The sequence below is a fragment of the Typopeltis vanoorti genome, chromosome 23 (genome assembly GCF_054136105.1).
Source record: "Typopeltis vanoorti isolate ZY-2024b chromosome 23, IOZ_Tvanoo_1.0, whole genome shotgun sequence".
In the NCBI taxonomy this organism is placed as follows: domain Eukaryota; kingdom Metazoa; phylum Arthropoda; class Arachnida; order Uropygi; family Thelyphonidae; genus Typopeltis; species Typopeltis vanoorti.
This window is the reverse complement of record NC_143571.1, coordinates 23312455-23335364: the sequence shown is the minus strand read 5'-3', so window position 1 is coordinate 23335364 and position 22910 is coordinate 23312455. Positions and strand designations below refer to the sequence as shown.

Here is a 22910-nt window from a genome sequence, read left to right as displayed (position 1 = left end):
CATTTGTTAAACGACAAGCTAGTTTTTATTTGTGTATCTCGGTTTTAACTGAGAACTCTTCGAAAAGAAGACGCATGCGCATAGCGGTATTATAAATTATATACAGTATATTATTTTCCACCGCAAGTTCGTATTTACTTAATAATAATTGCTTATCTAAAGTATCTGTGTAGGAAATTTACAAGAAAAATAAAGATTTTTTTTTAAAACTTTAAATTCTACACTTGCAGGTGGAAATAATAACGTTATGTTGAATATTGTTTGAGAGCTATTTTCAAAATTCGATACACATCTACTGTACTATCCAATTGCTTTTTATAATTTATTTGAAGTAGACAGATTTCAGCCAGGAAAAAAAAAAGCAACACTGGTTGATTATTTATCGCATTATTTATATGTTATGTTCAAGTTTCAAGGTTACGTAAACACTATCTAATGGAAACTACTGAAATAAGTGTCGTTTTTATTTATTTATTTATTAACGATATCAACAGACCATGAACAATCCTTAGGCTTTTATTATAGGCTTTTAAGCCTATAATAAGAGTTTCAAAGACTTCTTCATTTTGTGGATTATGACATGATGATTTTAATTCAGAAAGAATAGGAAAATAGTTACATTGATTAGATTTTCAGCTAAAAATTTAATCAACGAAAACATGTAAGAAAACAGCAAAAATTAGTATTCAGTTTCAGTCGCGACTTTGAATCCTTATTCAGGATTTTCTTAGCATCTTATGTCAGTATAAGTCTGAAGAACAAAAAAAAAAGTCATACGGACGTCAAGAAACAAGAAGAATTTTGGTCTAAAAATTTATCATATGAGTACGATAAGGTTATAATCTTATTTTACAGAAATGGAAAAGATACCCAACAAAACTCATCTGGACTTCTGTGCCCAGTTATGGGCACCAGGGTTTCTTCGTGATGGGGAGGAAGTGGAGAGGGTCCAGAGACGAGTGACCAAGATGATAGCAGGTTTGTGGAATGAACCTTATGAGAATAGGTTGAGGATTTGTGGGTTGCAGAAATTGGACGATAGGCGAAGGAGGGGTGATATGATTGAGACATTCAAATTACTGAAGGATTTTTATAAGATTGATCCAGAAGATATTTTTGAAAATATGACTGGTGGTGGGAGGACTAGAGGCCATGCATGGAAGCTGGGCAAGAGCGTGGCTGACAAGGGTGTTAGAACTAGGTTCTTTACTTGGAGAGTGGTAAATGAGTGGAATAAGCTTCCAGAGTCTCTTGTGTGTGCTACGACCGTGAATGAGTTCAAGGCAAGGTATGATAGATACTGTGTGAATGTTGAATAGTTGTTCTTGACATGATGTTAGGGCCTCCCTCGATGAGTCTGTTGACTCCTTGGAGTTTCCCGGAACAATAATAATAATAATAGTAAAATCTTACCGAATACTCTACAGAAATGGAGCAGTGATATCAGTTGAATTCTCTCATTGCAGGTTTCAGATAGAGTTGCGAATTCGAGTTACACTTGAGCAAAGAATCGTGTCTATGATTCATGGACAAACATGTGAAAAGGCTACCTTATCCTAGTTTATATTTCTACATCGAAGTATAGAAAGAGTTTAGCGACTTTAATATGAAGCCATGGGTTATTTATGCTATTTAAGCATGAGGGTAAAGAGGTGTAATCATATTACTAAGAACATCTAATCATATGATAGCTTAGATAAATAGCAGGCGAAAAGGTAGTTATGTCTCTCTCTCCTTATTCTTCAACGGTCGATAAATTCTTGGTGTGGAAAAAAATGAAAATTTGGTGAATGACCACTTCTTATCCAGACAATGATAAACTATGCACTCAAAATATTATCCATAAGATGTCCAACTCAATCCTCATATTTAAATCGCATAGAATGTCTATGAGGCGTATCTTCAGAGGTGCCTGTTATAACGAAATATCCAACTACAAATCTTGTGGATCTGCACAAGATACATTAACATGATCGGTCACAAATAACCCCACATATCTCTTCTCCCCTTCGAGGTGAAATGACTTCCTCCCTTGATTCTTTAAAGATACTTGTAACATTAGGATTATAAAATATATACAAGTTTACACAAGAATATTATTTAATTTGCTAAATATTTCAGTCTGAATATTACAGACCATCTTCAGTGGCTACATAGGAATAGTTAAAAAAAAAGGTAGAATACGAACAATTGATCATTCTATACTTAGCGATATGACATCACGCGGCTCGTTCTATTTGTGAATGATCAATTGTTCGAATTCCACCTTGTTTTTTTTTTTTTAACCATTCCTATGTAGCCACTGAAGATGGTCTGTAATATTATGACTTCATCCCTTGCATCTCGCAAAGTGAACCGACCCGCTATTGATTCTTTCTGTGATGTTTCTTAAAAGTCTGTACGAGTTGATAATCTACTGTTATGTTAATTTTACCTCATGTGATAAGAATTAATTTCTTATATTCATTTAAATAATATTTATTCAGATATCGCTACTTTATCTGTAGGCTCTACTTTGTATCCATTAAGAAGCATGTTAGGTTACATACTTGTAGAAGGATGTTAAGTCACTAATCTTAGATTTCGAACATTTATTTTGTTTGACTTGTTCTCTTATTCTAAAAAAATAAATTAAGTACCCTTGTTTTAAAAGAAATTACATTTCCAGTTCATTAGCATTCAACATTATGGTTTTTTGTTATCGGTCCTGGTCTCTGTGCAATTTCTTGTTCTTATGCAGTTTCTGTAATATTTCAACAGGTTAGTCTACCTAATTAATCTCGTCTCTCGCGTGTTCTTGCACAACAGAAGGTTCACAGTGATGACGTCACTCTAAATTTCTTTCAGCGAATTTCTTTTAACAAATCTCATCGTCTTATAACTCTCCTCAGTTTAAGAAATAAACCTAGTCGATATGGATCTTAATATAGATTATTGAAGCATAACACCCATTTGGACCAGGAATCTTTTAATGACGAAGATGACGTGGAGATTTTGACCCAAAATATAAACGCTCGCCAAGATCGCCAGTTTAGCGACATTGAATCTCATCTGAGGGTAACATTAGTTGTTTAGTTCAGGGAAGCGGTGCTGATTTTATGCATTGCACCTTCTAGTTTAAAGTTGTCTCTTTATTGTCCCGTAAATTATGGTTACCTTTTACCATTGCCTAAATTCCGACCATCAATCCCTTATGTCCAGTTCTATCTTTGAGAATCCCCTAAATCTAAATCCGAAAATCCTCGGACCTTAAGACCACACTCTGACATCAGTGCTACAAGGAAAAAAATCAGTAGCAAGTGAGCTGTATCTTCACTGTTATCATTATGGTCAGCCAAAACCAATATTCTTGACTTGAGATTTCATTATGATATTCTCCATCTCATAATGATATCTCGCATTGAAAGGAAGGAAGGAGGACATCTGTGTCTGATCATGCTGTTTCTTATTTTTCGGATTCGAAGAAATTAATTCAAGAAGTTTTCTCGTAAGAGTTATATCGATACAACAGACAAAAATGCCCTTTTTTTTATGCTTCATCCACAACAGTTTATATGAAGTTTGTTTCACATAACAATATGAAGAACTAAATTACAAAATATACAAATTAGTCAAGAAAAAAAAAGCTTCAAACCACTTATTTATGATTTAACTCAATTTACACTTCTAGTACGTTCTGTACATTCTGAAGGACGATGCTGTATTTGCTCTCCGGAAAAAAATGAGCTCGAATTCCATGTAAGATATACCAAGAGCCTGTATAAGGTCTTTCCAACTACAGGTAAGTTAACCAGTCTCGTATGGAAGCGGCAAGGTTTCCTTCAATGAATCTTGAATTTTATCATCCTTTAAAACGCCTAAATCGACCGAAGAACACACAACTAAGATACATGTGCCACATACTTTTAGTTTCTTTAGCCGTTTATTTCAAATGATTACAGCAACAATGGAATTATCTGATATTGTGAAAAGGGTCTAGAATAATGTATTCTCTCTCTCTCTCTCTCTCTCTCTCTCTCTCTCTCTCTCTCTCTCTCTCTCTCTCTCTCTCTCTCTCTCTCTCTGAGTAACACCACAGCATATTATCACACAATATTTTACATAAAACAGATACTGGAACTTTTTTTTTCCTAAGAGACAAGTGAAGCACGCAACGGTAAGCTGTGTGTAACTTAGGCCTTGATAAGAATGTAATTTTGCTGGTTAGCCATGTAAGAAGACTTTTTTGTTTGATGTGTGGAACTGTTCTTTCCCTATCTTTACGTATGTATATCATTTTAGGAAGGAAGAAAAAAAACATAGTTTCAGGCATGAGTGCAAATCTCACCGTTGTTTCTTTTACAGGTATTTGTGTTCTAAAATGCTAGACAAGATAAGGCTTACTGCTCTGTTTGCGTGTCTGGTAAACCACGTGATCACCATCGATGGAGGTATCGTTTTTCTTTATTTTTCTTCAACATCTTTCATTGACCTAAACCAAGTAAACTTTTGTGCACTATATTTGTAATTCCAGACAGCATTTTATCACGTTAAATCAACTGTTAAATGACATTGCAATCCATGTGTTTTGATATGCCTAAGATTACACACTGACTGGACTGAGTGTTTCTTCCAGGGTTGATATTTATAAGAATAATAATCGATGTACTTAAATACTAACTTTAGCAATAGTTTAAGTGTTATTAAATTTAGTAAGGTGACTAAGAAAGAAATAAAGAAGTTGAATCACGTGTTTTCTTTTTCTTTTCTTTTCTGTCACCCCTTACCTTCACTCACTATCCCTAAAGGCAAATTATTCCACTCATTCACTGCTCTCTGAGAGAAAAACCTAGCTCATACCCCTTTCTTGACTGAGAACAACCTTAACTTCCATGGATGCCCCCCCTTCTCTCCCCGCCTTCCATATAACGAAAACTTTCATCAGTCGAAATGCTATAACACCCATTCAAAAGTTTATAGACCTCTCTCATATCACCTCTCTTTCTCATGTTAACCAGCGTCTGTAATCCACATACCCGCAATCTGTCTTCATAATCTAAATCCCATAATCCGGATATAATCTTTGTAACTCTTCTTTGCACCCTTTCCACAGCTTCTTTATCCTCTTGGAACCCGAGAGACCAAATCTGGCACAGTAATCCACGTGTGGTCTTATCAAAGCCTTATAAAGAGGCAAAACTTATCCTTAGATGTCAAATTTCTAAATAAATTAGTTTATTAATAAATCTGAACAGGAAAGAAACCAATATTTGCCTTTCTTATCATAAAGTTTCTGAAGTTAATTGATACCAAGCAATTTTAAACCTGGTTTTACTCCATTTCCCAAGTAAGCAAACAGACTAAAAGTCAAGTTTGCGCCTGCAATTGATGCAAGTCTAACTGATCCCACAGGTAGTGCAAGACCAGGGCAACTCGTGGCAAAGGTGGAACAAGCTCCGATCACTAATCTTAATATTTACCCTTAATGCCAAAACACATCTCCAAGAAGGGGATGTATGATGTTTTGTATTAAAGGCAAGGGGCCACTACCCAGACCGGTTTCGACCTTTATTGAGGTCTCGTCAGTGGGAGCTAGGCTAGAAATACCAAGATTTAGTAATACAGAGCTTGTAAGTATTTCACCAAAACAAGTTACCATAAGGTAACCTTATTAAATAAAAATCTCTGGAGGAGATATACAGTAAATGTAGAAAGTATTTTTACCTTGGGTATAAATATGTTAAAGATACCAAGCAATTTTAAACCTGGTTTTACTCCATTTCCCAAGTAAGCAAACAGACTAAAAGTCAAGTTTGCGCCTGCGCCTTTGGTGAAATACTTACAAGCTCTGTATTACTAAATCTTGGTATTTCTAGCCTAGCTCCCACTGACGAGACCTCAATAAAGGTCGAAACCGGTCTGGGTAGTGGCCCCTTGCCTTTAATACAAAACATCATACATCCCCTTCTTGGAGATGTGTTTTGACATTAAGGGTAAATATTAAGATTAGTGATCGGAACTTGTTCCACCTTTGCCACGAGTTGCCCTGGTCTTGCACTACCTGTGAGATCAGTTAGACTTGCATCAATTGCAGGTGCAAACTTGACTTTTAGTCTGTTTGCTTACTTGGGAAATGGAGTAAAACCAGGTTTAAAATTGCTTGGCATCTTTAACATATTTATACCCAAGGTAAAAATACTTTCTACATATATATATATATATATATATATATATATATTAAAACTGACAAATGTTTTGTACTTTGAATAAAAATGTCTAAGAAAAAATGTAAAATTTTTTATAAGTTTAGGAAGCATATTTTCTGATTGATAGAAATGCAGACGTGCAAATTAAGTCAAAAGAAGAACAAAAGTCACATTAATTTCTTTAATTCTGTAACATTTCTTTCTTTTCTTTAAGAGATTTTGAATGTTCACATTTATAACATTAAGTTAGAAAACTCCAGCGTATTTATGCAAATTCTACTTCTGATTCCCTTTTATTAGAGTTATAAAGTTCGTTCATGACGGTAAATATGGGCTTAAAATTTGGAATTTTTTAAATAAATGTGACTTTTTTCATTGTCTGTGCGATGGGTAGAAATTCTATGTTGTAACATATATGAAATGTATAGTTTGCCGGACATTGGATTCATTCTTATATCAAGCCGTCCTGAACTGCACAGTTCAGGACGGCTTGATATCAGTCTGTTTTGAAATATCAAGTATTATTTAATGCTACCTTACATGCATGATTTTTAATGTAGACATTGTCATAGAAAGGTACTTACTGGATTTCTTTTCCTTTGTCAGATATTTGGGTTTGATTCTGAAGTTCCTAATGAGTGTTTTTAAATGCTGCTTAGTGCAAAGCAATTATAGTTGACCCCCCCCACCATAGCAAACATCGTGATAACGAGCTTACTCATTCACTGTAACTAACCGCTGCAAAGTAATAACCTGAGACCCATATTTACAATACTATATTAAAAAAAATTCGTTATAGCAAATTGCCTGTCACAACAAACTGTTCCTGTCGTCCCTATGCGTTTTGTGTAATGGAAGTCGTCTGTATAAAATTTTGTGAATAACTGAAATCTAGTTAGCTTTAACCTGGGGGAGATCTGACTGCTACCAGGCGTATTCCTCGGGTGGCGGATGAGGGAAACCTCTGTGGGTTGCTCTGAATAAAGAATAAGGAGTCGTGGACCAAAGGATGCAGCAGAGGAGTAGTAAACCGGCTGCCTTATTCTGCCATTCAACCCTATGAATGAGGAGTCTCCACTGTGTCAAGAGAATGTTACTGCGTCCGTGGAAACCAACGCGACTGATTCTAGATCACAGGGAGCAGCCGAGAAGTTTAGTATGTGGTCAGCCAATAGACTGTTAAAATCTGGGAAAATAAATTTGATGGAAAAAGAACTTGCTAGGATTACATGGGTAGGCTTGGCTGAAACCCATTGGACAAGAGAAGGAGTTATAAACCTAAATTCAGGAAAACTTTTCTACTTGGGCAGAGAGGACAATATACATAGAGAAGGAGTCGCCATTTAGTGAACAATAGGCTACAAAATGCAGTCATGGCCATAGAACCACATGGCTCAAGAATGATCACTATCAAATTAAAAGGTAAAGAAAAAAATGTTCACTTTACAATAATTCAAATCTACGCCCCTGACCAGTCGCATGAAGATGAAGAAATCAGTACCTTCTATGATAAGTTGCAAGATCTAATAGACAAGACCAATAAGAAAGATATATTAATAGTAATGGGAGATTTTAATGCCAAAATTGGGAAGTTTACCCCAGGCATGGAGGATGTGATGGGCAGGTTCGAAGTTGATAACAGAAATGAAAGAGGAGAAAGAATATTAGAATTTTGTAAAGCAAACAATCTATTTATCTGTAATACCCTTTTTTTCCATAGACCTTCCCACAAATATACATGGACCTCACCAGATGGTACAATAAAGAACTGTATTGATTACATCCTAATCAAACGCAATTGGAAATCATCAGTGCAGAATGTTAGAACTTTAAAAACTCCAGACTTCGACACTGACCATGAACTGCTTGCGTCAAAATTAAACTGAAATTCAAGTATCGTAAATCACGAGCTCCTATCAACAAAGTGGACCTGTCAAAACTGAAAGAGAAATCTATGCAAGATAACTATCAGACACTAATAGGAAATGAGTTTAGAAAATTTTCCTATGACAATATAGAAAATACATGGAATCAAGGTAAAAAAAAATGTTACAAGTACTGCAAGAAACATACTTGATACGTACAACATCAAGACCAAATCATGAGTGGATAACCCTGATATTCTAAATACTTTAGAAGAAAAAAGAACAGCAAAGCATATATTAAATATAAAAAATACAGAAGAAAATAAACAACATTATAAGAATCTTAAAAACAAAATTGATAAAATGTGCATATCTGCCAAAAATAACTGTTTGGAGGAAAAAGCAAAACTGTGCGAAGAAGTTAATAAAAGAAATGATAATAAAACGGTATTCAAAATTATCAAAGAATTAACTAAGATCTATAAAGATAAATTTGTAACTATTAACAATGAAAGATAAAAACAATCTAGAAACTAGGTCAATACAAAATATTAAAATAATTTGGAAGGACTACTATCAAACATTATTTCAAAAAGAACAGGAGGAGGAAAGTATAACAGAAAAGATGATATATGAAAAGGCACCCATAACTCCAGCAGAAATTATAAATGCATTAAACCAATGAAACTTTCAAAAGCTACGGGTAAAGATGAAATATCTATAGAACTATGGAAATATGGTGGCAAGGAAGCTATTAATTTCTTAATGAATTTATTTAATCAAATTCTTTATACTGGAGTAATCCCAACTGACTGTAAAACAGGAATTATTATCCCAATTCACAAAAAAGGAGACAAAAGAATATGTGAAAATTATAGACCCATAACACTCATAGTTATAAACTATTCAATCGAATTATACAAAAGAGAACACAGGTGCTTACAGAAAAAATCATAGAGGAAATCCAAGCAGGATTCAGGCCACATAGATCCACCCACCATTAATAATATAGCAGAAAAATATTGGGAATACAACCTGTCCATATACTGTTGTTTTATAGATTTTAAGCAAGCCTTTGATTCAGTTAATAGAAACAAATTGATCACTATCCTAAAAAAACGTAAAAATGGATTCTGATATTTTAACATTTATTACAAATTAGTATGGAGACACCAAAGCTTTTGTTAAAATGAACAACATTAAAACCGAGAATTTCAGAGTCGAGAAAGGTGTAATGAAAGGATGCCCTCTCTCACCTCAACTCTCTATCATCTTCCTAGAAGAAGTCTGTAAAACCATAGCTGATGAACCAGGTGCAAAAATCAATGGTACCAACATTAATCACGTAAAATACGCGGATGATATCATTATTTTAGCAGATTCTAAACTACAGCTAGAAAAAACTATTAATATTTTAAATGACTCTTGTAAAACTTATGGTATGAAAATAAATCATCATAAAACAAAATAATGAAGATAGATAGAGAAGAAGAAAATATTTCTATAAATCTCGAAAATCATCTGCTGGAACAAGTTAATAAATATGTTTATCTTGGCAATCTTATATCTAGTAACCTCAACAATATGGAAACAGTAAAACACAGGCTAAACCTAGGTTGGACCAACATGAATAAACTAAACAAAATATGGAAAAATAAAAAAATTCCAACGAGTCTAAAATTAAACTTATATAAAACAATTATTATCCCAACGGCTACTTAAGCTTTAGAAGCTTGGAGATTAACTCAACAACCAATCAAGAAACTTCAAGCATTTGAAATGAAATGCCTCAGAAAAATTAATAACACCCACTGGATGGAACACAAGACTAATGATCAAGTCAGAACAGATTTAAAATTCCCAGATAATAACAATCATTAAGCATCGACTGAGATGGTTTGGTCATATTCAGAGAATGGCTCCTCATAGACTCCGATATTTAGCTCTGAATGGATATATAGGAAGAAAAAGACCTAAAGGCAGACCAAGAAGTACTTGGATAAAGTTGCTGAAAGAACATTCCTATCTACCCAGCTATAGAGTCATGAGTGAGATGGCTAAAGATCACGATAAGTGGAGAACCTTTCTTCTTAGTGGACTCAACCCATTATCAAGTGAATGTGATGAGATGATGAGTTAGCTTTAAATATTTATTTTAAATAGCATTTTTCACGGTTTGGTTCATTCTCATTTGGAAAGTAACTACTTGCTATACTCATTGTAATAATGTAATTAAAATAAAACTATTTTTATAAATTCATCTAAAATAGGGAAAATTTAATTTTTCTAAAATATTATAATTTTACTGAAAAACGATTAAATATATCGAAACACCTTTATTTTATTATAATCTATTACATATTAATAAAACTGACAGCCTAGAAAATCAACAAATTTTAGGTCTGTATTCGGACTTAGCTCATTTGCATAAATTTTTTCTTACGTAAATCTATAATTAGCAATCTGAAATTTAATCTAATCTCTTAATTATATTTATAACTAAGCAAGTACATAAAGTGTTTATTTCTTAAACAGATATTTTGATCTCTCTCTCTCTCTCTCTCTCTCTCTCTCTCTCTTGATCTCTCTATTGGATGTTACAAATTCCATTTCAAGGAAAAAGTTTGCTAAATTATGTGATATGTAGGCGATTTCTTGTTAATAAGTGCGATGGCATTTTTCAGAAGCAAAATAACAAAAGCTGATATCAGCTAAAAATCAAAACATCACTCAATATCCATCATTTTTGTTTTTAGTTAAAAATTTATAAAGCCATTGGGAAAACACACAAAAAAATAAAAATGGAAAACCTTCTACGCAGTCACAAAATAAATAACAGTAATTAAATGTAATAAAATAATATATAAATACATTTCTAACCAATAAATGAAACGACAATGACACAAAAAATAATCTAGAGACAGTCAAAAATATTGAAACAATTAAAAAAAATGCTTAAAAATCAACGCTTCAGTGCATACTTTCACAGTGTTTTATTTGACGATGAAGTAAACCCGTTTGGATCTGATATGAGTGAAGTACTCGTACTTTGCTGGACCTTTCTTTCAGCAAAGACTTAATTCATATAGGGAAGAGACGGAAATACTAGGATTCCCCCCCCCCCGATTTTTGGGAATGAGGAAAACCGGACACACACACACATACACACAAAGAGAGAGACATGAATTCAACAGACATAACATAAAATATGTGCTGACTGTATCTGGCTGATGGTTGATAAATGTTTGCTAAGTACAACCCATGAACAATATTTCCAAATGAATGTAGCAAAATAGATTTAAATGTTATTGTTGATAAAAAAAAATTGCATTTAAGCGAAAAAAGAAATGAGTTGTTTTAGTATTTATTGTTCAAATAGCTAATATTATATATACGATGCATGGAAGCACTAGTTTAAGAAGCATACCTACAGTAAGTACCTTCAGTTAAATTTAAAATTTTCACTGTCCCTTAAGGGTGTGTACCTGCTTATACTGTCTTTTATTAAAATTTTCTAAAATAATTTATATAATTTTATATATTATTAAATGAAACAATAAGATATAAATATATTCTTAGATTTAAATAAGTTGTATAAAGTACAATAAATTTAACGAAATACAGAATAATTTATTTAAAATAAAATGTACTTAATAAAATTTTAAAATAAGCGGAAATTTGGATGTTTGGATGTTCCGATGGGGTAGACACCATACTCTTGGAGGGTAATGGATGGCAATGCTGTAGCCAATAAAGTTCTAACTGAGGCTCGGCTATTGCTGTTACCCTCTTGCCACGATCAGAGTTTTAATAGCTCAATAACACCTTATCCCTACACTGTCCTCTACAGATAACGGGGAAAATGAAAAGCATTCTTGCTTCGCCCCTTTAAGCCAGTCCTTATAAGGACTAAGGATGATCCGATGTTCGGATATTATACTGTGTTCTCATTCTCCTTAGTTTTGAATGTTCGGATATTGTACGCCCATTCTTCATAGAGCTTGTTTGACAGATTGCCAAGAATAGTCAATTCATGCTGAAGGGGAGAAAGAAATAAAGGATGTACGAATTAGTCACCATCACGTGCATTGTTATCATCTTAAAGTCGTTGGTTTTTTTTTTTTTATTCGTGAAGTAATGAAGAGTGGTTAAGTCCTTATTACACACAGTTATCTGATTAATTAATCTATATAATTAACCCAAATTCTTTGGATAACTAATATATTGTGTTTCCTTAACAGAGCGTACCTGGTTGTCTGACTACTCCTGGCGCCAGATAACAAAATGTACTATTGAGTCAACAAGAAAATGGTGAATAATTCTATAACAACCAAAAATGAGCCAATGTGCCACGAAAGACGAAGCAAAGAACATTTTGCTGCAAAACCTAGACTTTAAACATGCAATCAACATGTTTACAAAAACTTGTACAGATCATCGACAGCAACTGATCAGGAAAGCTCCAACTATATGCTACCATGGCGAATCCGGACAAAGAAGTCAGACGACGAGAGCAACTAGCCAATGCCCAAAACACAGGAAATAACCTAACCACAGGAGAAACGCGTTAGCAGAAAAACCGAAATTACCATTTCAACATATGATACCTCCATGGAGGACAATGACAACAACCCCAAGGAAAGAATAGGTCCAGGGTCTCATCGACCATAAAAGATCAAGTTGTCAACATTTCCTGAGCAAAAAACACAGATAAAAGGCATCACAATCCATCCTAGGAGAATCTCAGACCTCAGAAACTTAAGCAAACTCAGTAAGAAACTGGCATCGTACCACACATTCACTTTCAGCAGCGAGAAAAACCTGAAAGTTCTCCCGACAATCATCGCTAATCCCATAGCATGGAACAAGTCTCCACTAACATAAGAGAATGTGGCCTCACTCCTATAAACATAAGAATGATGTGCAGATCGCACAAACGTCCATTGCAATTCGTACTTGTAAAAGTCAGTAAAACCGCAAGTACACGATGTCAATAGTCTCTGGCTTCATAGTGATTCCCAAACCCCTTCGAAAAATGGCATCGACAGATCAATGGCATAGATAGATACCAGGTATTTGGACATACCCAAAAGCTGTGCAAAGCAGAATACCGATGTGTGAAGTGCTTTGCGCAGCTTTTGGGCCAAGCACTTCACAGAGAAAACCCGAAATTACCACATCAATAGATGATGCCTATGGAAGACAATGATGGTGTGTGGTTCTTATACAACTAAGCGATGGTTATGTGAGAACCACACAACCATCACTTGGAAAAAAATATAAGACCACACCGACAAAGTGAGAAAATTGCGGCTGCAGTTTGAAAACAAGCACAAATCCCTCGTCAACACTTTACATGTGAGAAGCAAGCTTCTCCCTAACCAAGCCAACCAGATCCTCCAAAAGAGACCGGAAAGCACCAACAGGATATAACACACGGGGAAATAATTCGATCAAGAAGACAAAACAGCACCATGCAACCTCCCAATGTTAACTACAAACCAGTCATCATCATCAGTAATCAATCGCTACATCAGTAACCAATATGCTAGCTGATTTCAGCAAGAAAATCGCACCATACTCGCTACTGATAGCCTACTGGAACATCAACGGCCTAACAAATAAGATTCAGGAACTACAATATTCGCCACAATCAAGAAATAATCTTAATCAATGAGACGTACCTCCAAAAACTTCAAAATGAGAGGATACATCACCTACAGAAAAGACAGACTGGATGACAGAAGTGGGCACACCCCATCTACTTTACATATACCTACCCCAGGCACAGTGAAATTGCTGCCCCTCAAATCAGAAACCTAAAAATCACCAACATTGAAGTCCAGACCAACAATGCAAGAAAACTCAGAATCTACGCATCATACAGCTCCTCGAACAAATCTCTGCTGGCAATTGACCCCAACTCCATATGAGGCTCCAAAGAACCCGCCATCATATCAGACGAACTAAACGCCCTTCCTTGAATAGTAAAACCGTATACGCCTCCACCTTCAACAACACAGTACTAAATGTCTTGGATGTCGCCATCTTTCAAACCATCAGACATCCATATCTATTACAAACGGTAAACGAGCTCATAATCCAGTCCTACTCCAATAAGCTCTCAGAGCCATCCCACCTCACCTCACTGAACTGTACTATGGGGAAAACTCCCTACTACTATCCCTAAATACACCGGATGGTCACGGCCAATCATCAGAAGAAAGGAAGACATCGACACCGCAATAATAACTTCATAAACCAAATCAACTCTGTCCTAGCAGTATCACCACGACCACAATTCACCTCAACTCAAATCATCAAAACCTCCCCATCAAAGTCACCAACCAAGTCCGAGAATCCTTCAAGAACTACAAAATTGACAGCGGGAACGAAAGCTTACTCTCCTGAAAACGGAAGATCACTCGCCATGGAAACTTTTCAAAATGTTTTGCACTAGACACAAACCGTACTCCCACTTCACGGCGAACAGGAGGATCGTATACTCAGACGCAGATAAAACAGAAACTCCTGCAAATAGTTTAGAAAACAGTGCAATTGAATCTACGAAAACATAGACCTCAACTTTGTCCGAAAGGTCTACCGGTATGTCCATCGCAAATTAAGCCATCCCACCAACTAAAAGAGATTCGCCCTACTTCAGCGAAAAGTAGCTAATATTATGAAGAATCTCAACAACAGAAAAGCATCAGGCTCTAGCAGAAGCATCTACAAAATCAAGTCATTTTCACCCAAAGCCATCATGCATCTGGTCTGTATCATAAACGCAAAAACACGACTTCAGTAGTTTCCTCCCTTCTTAAAAAATTGCAGACATCATCACGATACACACGACTGGAAAAAGTCCAACAATTTCCCCAAACATGACAGTTCTCGCATCCTCCTCTTTAACCTAAGAAAGATAACAGAAAAAATCATCCTAACAAGACAGCAAGAAGCAACAGATAAAGGAACCATCATCAAATGAGCAATTCGGCTTTTTCAACGAATCCTTGAATACATCACTACAGTATTTAACTGGAAATAACACAAAGGAATCTTCTTCTAAGATATCACCAAAGCATTTGATAAAATATGGCACCAGAACCCTCCATTCAAGCTCATAAAGGCAAGCATCTCGTAAACAACACGATACAATTAATCAAGTCATCTAAACAACAGTAAACTTCAGGTGAAACTCAGCAGTACCAGATCCAGACCTTAGAGAATCACACCTAGAGTTTCCCAAGGCTCGCTCCACTGCTATTCTCCATCTACATGGCATCCGCCTCTCCCAAACCTGCAATCATCTTAGCACCCTGTGTGAACGATACAGCAATTCCAACAAGATCACTACGTCTGCATCTGGCAAACTAAATGACTCACAGACACCATCTCCACACTAAAATCTGGTTCAAAATAAACGCCTAAAAAGAGCTGCAAAGGTGACATTCGACGTTCAATTTTTTAATCACATGATAGACTGCAACTAAGTATATCGTCATCTACGTGAACCAGGACCTTTGCTTCACCGACCACTCCAAGCTCGCCTACTTGAATGCAGTCAAAGCAATCCGACGAAGAAATATATCCCATGATCATCAGAAAGAAAGCTAACGCATAAAAACAAACTACCACTTGACCAGACGGCAATAAGGCCAATACTCACCTGCGCCTCACTGGCTTGGGATCGGGGGGGGGGGAGGGTTATACAGCCACCGCTAACATCCAAAGATACAGAAAGTAAAAACGAAATGTCTGCTGATGATACTAGACGCTCCAGGATACTGGGCACCTTTAGACATTCCTTGTCTCCTCCACTCTGTAGCAGTAGAGCACCTCGCAGACGCCACCATCCATCCAAATCAGCTCACCAGTTCTTCTTCTATTGTACAGACTACAAACAGAGAGAGAGAGAACGGAAGACTCTCGCCCCTAAACCAGTCCCCCCAAAGGGTGAGCACAAACTGCCCGTAAAAAGGCAAACCCTTTCATCACATAAAGGAGAGCATGAAAAGCAAATCGTTTCTACCCATCCAGCCAATGTCGTTATCCCTTAAAATGTTCAATTTAAATTAAAATACAAAATTAATAATTAAGTCGATTATCTCTCTCTCTCTCGATTGAAAGACGATTCGATTAAATTTCTTGTGTATTTTTGTTTATTTATTTATTTACATTATCGAAATTTTCCATTATAGGTCCAATTGAGCAGAAAATAACTGAGGGAAACAGAAGTTTGGATACAGACATGAAAAAAGGTAGGAATTATATACCAAAATTGTTGTAATCAAACGGCTAATATTAATTTATATGTGCATAGGAAACATACCTACAGAAAATTCAAAACTCCGACATTCCAAGTTTCAGTAGTCCTTTTTTTTTTCTTTGCATTTCTCCCAAATACGTTTTTATCCAGTTCAGTTCGCAAAAAAATGGTAGATGATATCGGCAGACAGGCGTTCTTCTATTGTAATAGAACTGCCGAAGAACCTAAGACTCCCATAGAGGGTGTCTCACAATTTCGAAATCACTGTTTTACAAACCGTGAAAAAAGTGCAACTGTCTTTTGCATATATAATTATCAGCAGCTCGTACAAAATGGAAACATACTTTTCTTGGTTGTGTTATAGCAGAAGACAGTTTGAGATCCTCAAGTCCATCTTATACGTCCACGAAATGTTAATGAAATGCAGTAGTCCATCTGTGACAGTTTGTTAAACTATAAAACATGCTAACTTCTGTTATGATTTTATTATTTTCAATATTTTAAGCAGATCTTAATATCAACATATCTTAGCGAACTTATTTTGAAACCAAAACAAAAACACTCAATTTACTGTCTTAACTTGTAATTTCCATTTTGAAAAACAACTTTGGAATATTTCGCCAAACGCCACTTAAAGTGGTTATCACTAAAAGAATTTGTTTGTATCATTCAGCAGTTCCACTACAGTGAACTGAATGATTTCACTGTGGCAGTGAACACCTAACTCAGTTTTATACTGAGGCACTTCCGTTTACTGGCAGAAGTTTACAGATTTCTAGATAAATACTAACTCAAAAATCCAATTAAAGTTCAGAAATGCTAATCATTATAATTTTATTCAAAATTTTATTCATACTATTTACAGTATACTGTATATAAAAAAGAATGTGTATGCAAGTACAGACACGTATGTTGTTTATCTGCTTAATACAAATAGTAATTATTGTTATAATATAATATTTATAGAGTACTTATGTATGATATGGGCAGGGACGAATCGTTCATAGGCACCGCGGAACTGCAGCAACCCCAATTTTTCTCGATATATAAATATATTTATTAATTTATTTATATTTGCTTGTAATATTTAATTTTATCATCCACAATCCTATACAATTCTCTTATATTCTATAAAAAATAATAAAAATCCATCTTGTAGCACTTAGGAGGGCGAAGGACGCTAGCAGCACTGTGTTTACCACAGTGTCATATTGCTACACGCGCAAGCATATGCACGTCATAGTGAGATGCGAGCTAGTAAAGTAATGCGGCACTGTCCATTGCGCAGTTCCACTGTTGTTTATATGCAGTTTGCGCCAGTAGTAGAGTGTTCGTAGGGCTTATCGTGTTTACTCCGTCTCTTTAAATATTTGGACATTACAATTAAAAACATAACATTTGTTATAGTTTTTATTTTAGAACATTATTGGGGTTATGATAATGGATTTTATTTTAAAATAATTTTGAATTATACCAAACTGTATGATCTTATCGATAATAAACAATATTTGTTCATATTTTGATATTTTATCCAAACACGTATACACTGTACTTACAGTGTGTATGTATATTTCGAAAGTTGCAGCTCCCCCACGATTTCAAGCCACTAGCCACCACTGGATATGGGTTCGAATGTGTATGCCAGTACATACACGTAAGTTGTTTATCTGGTTAATACTAATAAGTCCTTCGAAGGACTGGCTTAAAGGGGCGAAGCAAGAATGCTTTTCATATTCCCCGTTATCTGTAGAGGACAGTGTAAGGATAAGGTGTTATTGAGCTATTAAATCTCTCATCTTTGGCAGGAGGGTAACAGCAATAGCCGATCCTCAGTTGTTATAATATTTATAGAGTACTTATATATATATATATATATATATATATATATATATATATATATATATATATATATATATATATATATATATATATATATATATATATATATATATATATATGTAGAAAGTATTTTTACCTTGGGTATAAATATGTTAAAGATACCAAGCAATTTTAAACCTGGTTTTACTCCATTTCCCAAGTAAGCAAACAGACTAAAAGTCAAGTTTGCGCCTGCAATTGATGCAAGTCTAACTGATCCCACAGGTAGTGCAGGACCAGGGCAACTCGTGGCAAAGGTGGAACAAGCTCCGATCACTAATCTTAATATTTACCCTTAATGCCAAAACACATCTCCAAGAAGGGGATGTATGATGTTTTGTATTAAAGGCAAGGGGCCACTACCCAGACCGGTTTCGACCTTTATTGAGGTCTCGTCAGTGGGAGCTAGGCTAGATAGGTATTAGATTTCTTGATAAATTCATTTTGTTTATAATGTAATAATAATAATAATAATAATAATAATAATAATAGTAAATAAAATAATTTTAGCAGTATATTTATTATTTTTATTGCATCTTTAGAAGAAAATACTTGGTTTATATGAAGATGTTTAGGTGCCGTTAAATTATATTGTGAGACTAATAATTTTATACGGAAAATTAACAGGTTAGCACACAGAATTGACGGGTTGCTTTTCCATATGCATTATCATAGTTAATTCTTGTGATGCGTTTTATATGCCGAGGTCTGATTTGATTTGGGATAGTTATTGTTTATTTTCTGGAAAAGTAGTCTTAGCATGATAGTGTAATGTATAAGATTTGGTAAAGTAAGAAGTCCATTGTTGGTATATATTGATGGATGGAAAAGAGGAATGCTATTTTGGCACTCCAGAGCTGGTGTAGTGCAAAACCACAGTAAGATATACCATAACCATACCTTAGTATAGATTCACCTAGAGATTTGTAGATAATATGTCTTGTAGGTAGTGCATTTTGAACAGTCATACGGAGTCTAGCAGAAATGTAATGAGACGAAATTCGTATAAAATCGTGTATTTAATTAATCGTCTTATACATCGTGGTCACCTTCAAATTAATTTCCCCAGCCCGCACGAAACGCACGGTATCAACGCTCCTTCCATTCTATATAACAGGCTTCCCAGTCCTGTTCTGTTAGTTCGTTTATGGCTCTCACGGCTCTTTGGATGATTTCTGGTCTCAAAATGAGTTTCTTTCATCTTAGTCTTGAGCTTGTGGAAAAGAATAACGTCATACGGAGACAAGTCGGGCAAGTACGGTGGCAGTTTCAACATTGGAATGCATTTTCGCGTTTTCGGAACAATTTTCAAGGATTTCTTTGTAATAAATCCGATTGACAGTCTCTCCAGCATGTACAAATTCTCGGTGGACCGCCCTGTACGTTGCTCATCCTACATGCTTTCTCTTCCCCCTCCAGGATGATGCACTACTCATCCCTTAAGATGAGTAGTGCGTCATCCGCGTATTGGTAGATGTGACTATATAGTTGTAGGTTGGATAGATCGCTTATAAAAATACTGAAAAGGCATGGCGACAGCTGGTGCCATTTACTTGATCAGATGATAAAGAATCATTGCTATACGCCCGCTTAATTTTATTGAAAATCTCGGTAGCACTGTCGTTCAGTTTAACACAAAATTTGATTGCACAAATGTTATTCAAGATTTCGCTTCTCCATTTTCCTAACGATCACACCAAGTCTGTTGTATTCGATATAACAGACTTGGAAGCCTGTTATATCGAATGGAAGGAGCGTTGATACCGTGCGATTCGTGCGGGCTGGGGAAATTAATTTGAAGGTGACCACGATGTAGAAGACGATTAACACAATAACTACAAACACAATAACTCGAGAGGTGTTTATCCTACCTACAGAAACTGAATATTGACAGAATGAGTAGGAATCACTTTAATATTCTACGTCATCGTCGATTCGATTTGCCAATTGTTGAGATAAAAAATAGAACCTATTTACTTTTCTACTAGACCTGGGATGAGCAGTTTTGAAATTCTTTTAAAAAAATCACGGCACTACGGTTTCGAAACTTTCACCCTATAATACGAACTTGCGAAGAAAGTATTCAGTATTACTCGATTTGAGAACCGGATACAGACTACCTTGATCTTCAATTTTAGTGAAAAAATTTTCTTTATACTTCCTTGCTGATTGGTCACTGACATTTGCTACACAGATGTCATTTCCTTCAGTTTCGAGAACAGAGGATACGCCACCCACTGTTATAATCCGCTTGCAGGTAATTTTTATGATCAGTCATAAACAGCGGTATTCCCTTTCCCAAATGTTGAAAGGTTTCGATGTGTGAAAATTAGCGATAATTCATGAATACTTCCAAGTTTAAAAATACACCGCTTGGTCACTAAAATTTGCTACACAGATGTTATTAGGCCTTCTGGATCTGAGCTTTTCGACATATTCACGAATATTATTCTCCTCAGAATATTTCCACTATAAAATATTTATTAATGAAAAATGCTTAGAAAACTAAAATGACAGATTCCAGGAGAACTTCTCGCGGAACACTTATTCACCTTCCGCGTAACACTGGTGTTCCGCGGAACACAGTTTGGGAAACCCTGGTGTAGTCAATGTGAAGGCCTAGGTATTTAAATTTTGTGACTTCCTGGATTGTTGGGCAAGGGCAGGTTTTTGTTTTCTTTGGGCAATATGAGGTATGACATTTCAATATGCGTGAGCGATCTATAGCCATCCGAGGGTTTCTATATACAATGAATTGAGATTTATTGTTGTGTTTTATGATAGAATTACGCATGAGCCAATCAGTGATGTCGTTGAAGTCTGTAAAACCTATTGATGGATCTTTATGTATGGATATGAGTAGTGCGTCATCCGCGTATTGGTAGATGTGATTATATAGTTGTAGGTTGGATAGATCGCTTATAAAAATACTGAAACGGCATGGCGATAGAATTGCCGCTTGAAGAATGCCACAATTAATCTCAATTCTGCTGTAGGTACGATTTATTTTTGTGATGTTGGTTCTGTTTTTCAAATAGTCTTCGAACCGGTTGTGGAGTTTTCCTCTGATGTCAACCACTTCGAGTTTGTGTAAAATAATTCTTTTAAGTAAATAATTTGTTTAAGTAAAAAGAATGTTTTTAAAGAATTTTAATAATAATAAAATAATTATTACATTACATTACATACATTTGTTACAGTTATGACATACATTTGATTATATATGATACAACATTATTTACATTTGTTTACATATGATACTTACATTACGTAAATATGTTTACATATAATACATACATTACATACATTGTTTTTCATGTGATACTTTACATACTTTTGGTTACATATGATACATACTTTTTTTTTTTTGTCTTGGATGAGATGTAATTTCTCAGCTTTCATCCTCAAAGCTTATTTGTAAGCTTATCTAAGGATGACACCGGTTGGTTATTATTTATTGGTTTGTTTGCTGTGTTGGGAAGCTACGAAATCTATGATTGAGAAATTCGTGCGCGCGCACGCACGCACGCACGCGCACACGCACACACACACACACACACACACACACACACACACACACACACACACACACACACACACACACACACACACACACACACACACACACACACACACACACACACACACACACACACACACACACACACACACACACACACACACACACACACACACACACACACACACACACACACACACACACACACACGCACGCACGCACGCACGCACACGCACACACACACACAATAAATTGGAATGTATTGATGCGTTGCTGAACTGGAAGCCTAAACGAATATATTGTGTTTCATTAAGTTTGTATGGTATTTTGAGTGCGTGTTTCTTGTTCATAGTATGTCCTTAGAGCTCTTTTCAGGCTATTGTAGTTTGTATGGTTTCTGTATTCAAAAGGTAATTTGTTTATCATGTCTGGGATGTAGAAATTTCGCGTGGCCTTTCCGTAGTGATTATTGTATTTATATGTGATATAATTAGTAGTCTGAGGGCTTGTTATACAGTATGTATTTCTGACTGTCCCATCGAAATAATGTTTTAGCAAAGCTGCATAGTGACATAAATGTTTTGCTGTCAGTATTTTGTATTCTGACATTGCAGTGTATATAAAGTCGTTATTGTCTCTTTGTTCCCAAAATTATATTATTATTATTATTTTATTCACATAATTGATACACAATCTTTCAAACAACAATTTGACTGGTGATACAGAGCAATTGAGATTCTGCCTGAAAATCTAAGAATAGTCCTTCGGGTAGCGTCGTAAAATACGGACTGTTCCAAGTAATGCTGTTTTTTGTAGGTCATATGGGGTCACTTCGTTGATTTTTAATTTTTGTAAATAGTTGGATTGCTTTTTTTGAAGTTGTACCAAGTGCACCGATAACTATTGGGATGACTTTGGTGTGTTTAAGCCACAGTCGACCAACTTCAATTGCCAGATCTCGATATTTAGTAATTTTTTCCAGTTCTTTGTTGTTAATGTTGTTATCACTGGGTTACTGCAATATCGATAATCCAAAGCTGTCGATGTTCAATGATTTTGATGTGAGGTCTATTGTGTTTCAAATGGCGATTAATTTGTATTCTAAAGTTTCGTTTTCGAATATTGTCTCTATTTTATGCTTCCACCAGTTATCAGAAGTAGAAAGCCGTATTTTTTGCATGCCATTTGATCAT

At 35.4% G+C, this 22910-nt stretch overlaps 1 protein-coding gene across 1 annotated transcript in view; it reads left to right on the top strand.

Moving 5' to 3' along the window:
- The window catches only part of LOC150093690 (kielin/chordin-like protein), a 34208-nt gene that overhangs the window by 2399 nt on the left and 8899 nt on the right, over positions 1–22910 (top strand). The window contains exons 2-3 of the mRNA XM_090413053.1: positions 4345–4430; positions 16252–16311. Of these exons, the coding sequence (XP_090269179.1) occupies positions 4361–4430; positions 16252–16311 (130 nt within the window). The 5' untranslated portion in view covers positions 4345–4360. The remainder of the gene's footprint in view (positions 1–4344; positions 4431–16251; positions 16312–22910) is intronic.